This window comes from Diceros bicornis, unplaced genomic scaffold, assembly GCF_020826845.1.
Source record: "Diceros bicornis minor isolate mBicDic1 unplaced genomic scaffold, mDicBic1.mat.cur scaffold_272_ctg1, whole genome shotgun sequence".
Lineage (NCBI taxonomy): Eukaryota > Metazoa > Chordata > Mammalia > Perissodactyla > Rhinocerotidae > Diceros > Diceros bicornis.
In genome coordinates, this window is record NW_026691146.1 from 30,039 (window position 1) to 33,539 (window position 3,501).

Below are 3,501 nucleotides of genomic sequence, written 5' to 3' on the forward strand. Positions count from 1 at the left end.
TATAACGTAAGAGTCAAATCTACCATTTACTATTAAAGAAATAATATCGCTCCTCACCAATGGGTTAACAGTCGCTGGGGTGCAGATGTCAGGGAGTTGGAAGGGGTGGGGCCCTCCCTCTGGGGCTTTAGGGGAAACCAGGGAAAGTCTTAGGATGTCCTCCTTCACTCAGGTGGGAAGAGCTGGCCCGGTGCACCCCGAGGGCGTCAGTGTCCCCGCTGCTCAGGAGGAGCTGAACTTGTGGTCTCTGGAGTGTTATGGCTCTTTGCCAAGGGCACGGTGGCTGAAGAGAACAAACAGACTATTTTGGGGTGCCTCCCTGGGATTCACAGCACACCTCCCTGCTCCCCTTCACTCTGATCCAAACCCTGTGCCGAGTGCTCAGTCCATCAACAGCACCCCGTTTGTCCCTGATGCGGGAGGCATCATTGAGCATCACCCATTTCAGAGGAGGCAACTGAGTCCCAGAGAGAAGAGGGGAGCACCCTTTCACAAGCCTGATCAGCAGTGGAGCTGGGATCCAGGCCCATGCTTAACCCGAAGATATACTGAGCCCCTGGATTCAGTCGCTGCTGGTCCCAACACTCACTAGGCCCTGAACTGGAGGATGGCCAGTTCTTTCTCTTGAAGAGCCGCATTTTGCTCGCCTTATGGTGTGTGGGCTCCAGCCCACAGGAGAGGCAGTAGCTACAGGACAGAGCGGCCTGTGAGCTACCAGGAGCCGCACCTCAGGTGTCCCTCCCAGAGTCTGCCAGCAGCTGAGTCCCGGTGTTCCATGGGTCACCATGCACTGAGGTCTGGGGCTGATCAGGGAGCCAGGCCACACGCTCTGAAACCAGCCATCAGAGTGAGTCTGGCCTGACCTCACCCAACTCCTGTGCCCTCACCTCTCATCGACACTGAGGGGTTCCATGGCCTGGAACCAGGCCCCAAATCGCTCTTCGGGCTCCAGGTCATACTTATTTGCAGCCTGCTGGAGCAGCTGGATCCTCCTGATGACTTTGCATTTCTGGGAGGAAGGACAGGGTGCAGACAGGGCTTGGGTGGGGAACCCCGCCAGGAACTTGTGGGGAGTGAGGATCCGGTCTGGGGTCTGTGCTATCTCGGGAACCCTCCTGCTTTCCCTCTCCATTCAGGACTTGCCTGTCCTCACAGTTGCCTTGAATTAGTTCCTCATCCAGGAAGGTGTCCTTGATGCCAGCCCCTCCCGCACCCGCTAACGTGATGGGATTCCCAGCTTTGTGGATCTAACTCATCCAATAAATGTAAGACCCGAGGGATGAGGACACGAAACATCTTACCACGTGTGGTCTGTGATTTCCACTTTCCCACCCTCCCCACAGCTGCTCACCTCACGCCATTTCTGGAGGTTCACCAGATTTCCCTGGAAAGAAGACAGCGAATGTCCATCAGAAACAGCCCCCCAAGCCCATAACCAACCCCCATCCCACTCCTTCTCAGGCTGCAGGATTGTCAGTGCCCAGCAGAGGGCAGAACTTCCACAAACAGAACTTGACACTGGGCCAGGCTCTGGGCTCCAGAGCAGAAGGGACAGGGGAGCTGAAGCCAGAGACCTTGTAGCCCACCCATTTCTGATGACAGACGGAAAGACTGAGGCCTCAGGCAAGAAGGGACAGCTGGACCACAGATGTGCTTCCTGACTTGCAGGAGCTGATGGTACTCCCCCATGGGCAGGGGAGGCTGAGTGCAGCTCAGACACAGCCTCCTGCAGCTCTGCAGGCAGGCAGCTCTGAGACTCCCCAGGCCAAGGAGCCTCGTGGGGGGCTTACGTGGAGCCTCCGTTCCCACATCGCTAAGATGAGCCTGACTCCCCAGCTCCCAGGGGTGGCCATGGGGCTCTCATGAGAGGAGGTTTGCCAGGTACTGAGAGCTCAGGGGCCAGTGCAGGGCTTTCTCCTCCCAAACCTCAGGTTCCTGTTCCCTGGCCCCACCTCCAGGTTCACTCACTTCCAGATCATCCTCCATCCCAATGTTCAGCAGCTTCAGGTGATAGAGGTACATGCCCAGGAAGGGGACGACACCCTGTGAAATCAGGGTGGGAGGGGTGATGAGTCCCAGCTCTCAAATGCCCCCATGGACCGTCCCCCAAATCACTTCACCCCATCCTCCTGCCCACCACAGACTCCCACAGAGAGCAGCCTAGGACCCTCAGCAGCCTCCTCCCAGTTGCCGCCTCCAGGACCACCCAACGTCCCCCGTCAGCTCCCAGGGGTGGCTTTTGGCAAATCCCAGGTTGTGCGGTCCCTGCCACTCCCCCCACAAATCCATCCTCGGCCCAGTCATTGGAGGCCTCCTCCTGGTCACTTCCAGGGCAGGCATTTCAGGCTCTGGGGCTCCAGGAGCTGGGCTGGAGGAGGAGAGACCCCTCTCTTTGGGAGGCCTCCAGCCGTGAGGGAGGAGACCCCCTCCTCTGATGCCTGGACCCTCCCCCTCAGGCCCCCTCACCTGCTGTTGCCTCTCCTGGGCTCCCTGGGGGTCCATCTCCAGGGTGGCCCTCACAGAGGTCACATCCTGCAGGGTCAAGGACAGGCTCCGGAGGCCATGCTCCCTTCCCCGTGTCTCCCAGGCCCCTGAACTTGGACCCTGGACATCTGGTGTCTATGGCTGTTCCCATTCTAGAGTGCTCTGATTCTAGTCAATCCCAGCTCCAACACTCCCTCCTCTGTGCCCTCAGGCCTTCCCAGGCCCCTAAGCCTCTCTCCTCATCAGAAAAGTGTGAGGAGGACTCCCCATGTCTCTCAGGGTCCCCTGAGGACTCAGTGTCATCTGACTGTCACAAGTACTCTCCCCTTGCCCCTCGAGGAGGAGGAGCACAAAGCTCCTGCACATTCCTCTCCCCCTTGTACCTCATCACCCACCCCTATGAGGCCTGCACCACAGATCATCTCCCTCCATTTCCCAGATGAGGAGACCGAGGCCCACAGAGGGGCGGTGACTTGCTCAGGGGCCCACAGAGGAGAGACCGCTCCCCCTCCCAGCCAGAGGCCCTGTCCTCCGGCCTTCACTCCTCCTCCAAACACACCTCTGACCAAAGTCCTCTCCTCTGGACTCTCGGGGTGTGTCTAGGCCCTTAGTCAGGCTGAGGTATGGATGGGGAGGCAAAAGGTGTCCCAGGGTCATATCCAAGTGGATTCTGCCTTTCCCAGCCCCCTGGGATTTTCTGACTCCAGGCTGGACCTGAGGTCATGCCAAATGCTTCAGCTCCTTAGGATCCCCCCAGGATTGTCCCTGCACAGAACTCCTCCTTCATTCACTCAGGAAGGGGATCCCCTTCTGCCACATCTGAGTGACAGTGTAGGGGGTGACCAGGGCGCTGTGTAATGGTGACATTTGCATCCCTTTTTACTTGGAAACTTCTAATGTCCTGCCAGGAAGATCCATTCAGAATCTGTAGGTTCCCCGATAATTCCCATTGCCATCTGGGGCGTATCTTTTTCAACAAGGCACCGGGGTAGACTTTCACTGGCTTGTCAGCAATGA

At 58.1% G+C, this 3,501-nt stretch overlaps 1 protein-coding gene across 1 annotated transcript; it reads right to left on the reverse strand.

The window, feature by feature from the left end:
- Window positions 1-497: 497 nt before the first annotated feature.
- On the reverse strand, window positions 498-2,044 carry LOC131402804 (ral guanine nucleotide dissociation stimulator-like; the record flags this gene model as incomplete). The annotated part of the gene is made up of 4 exons (XM_058537340.1): window positions 1,969-2,044; window positions 1,352-1,384; window positions 888-1,009; window positions 498-687 (listed from the first exon to the last, which is right to left on the reverse strand). Coding segments are annotated over exons 1-4 (399 nt in total), but the record flags the coding sequence as incomplete, so codon positions are not given.
- Window positions 2,045-3,501: the final 1,457 nt, after the last annotated feature.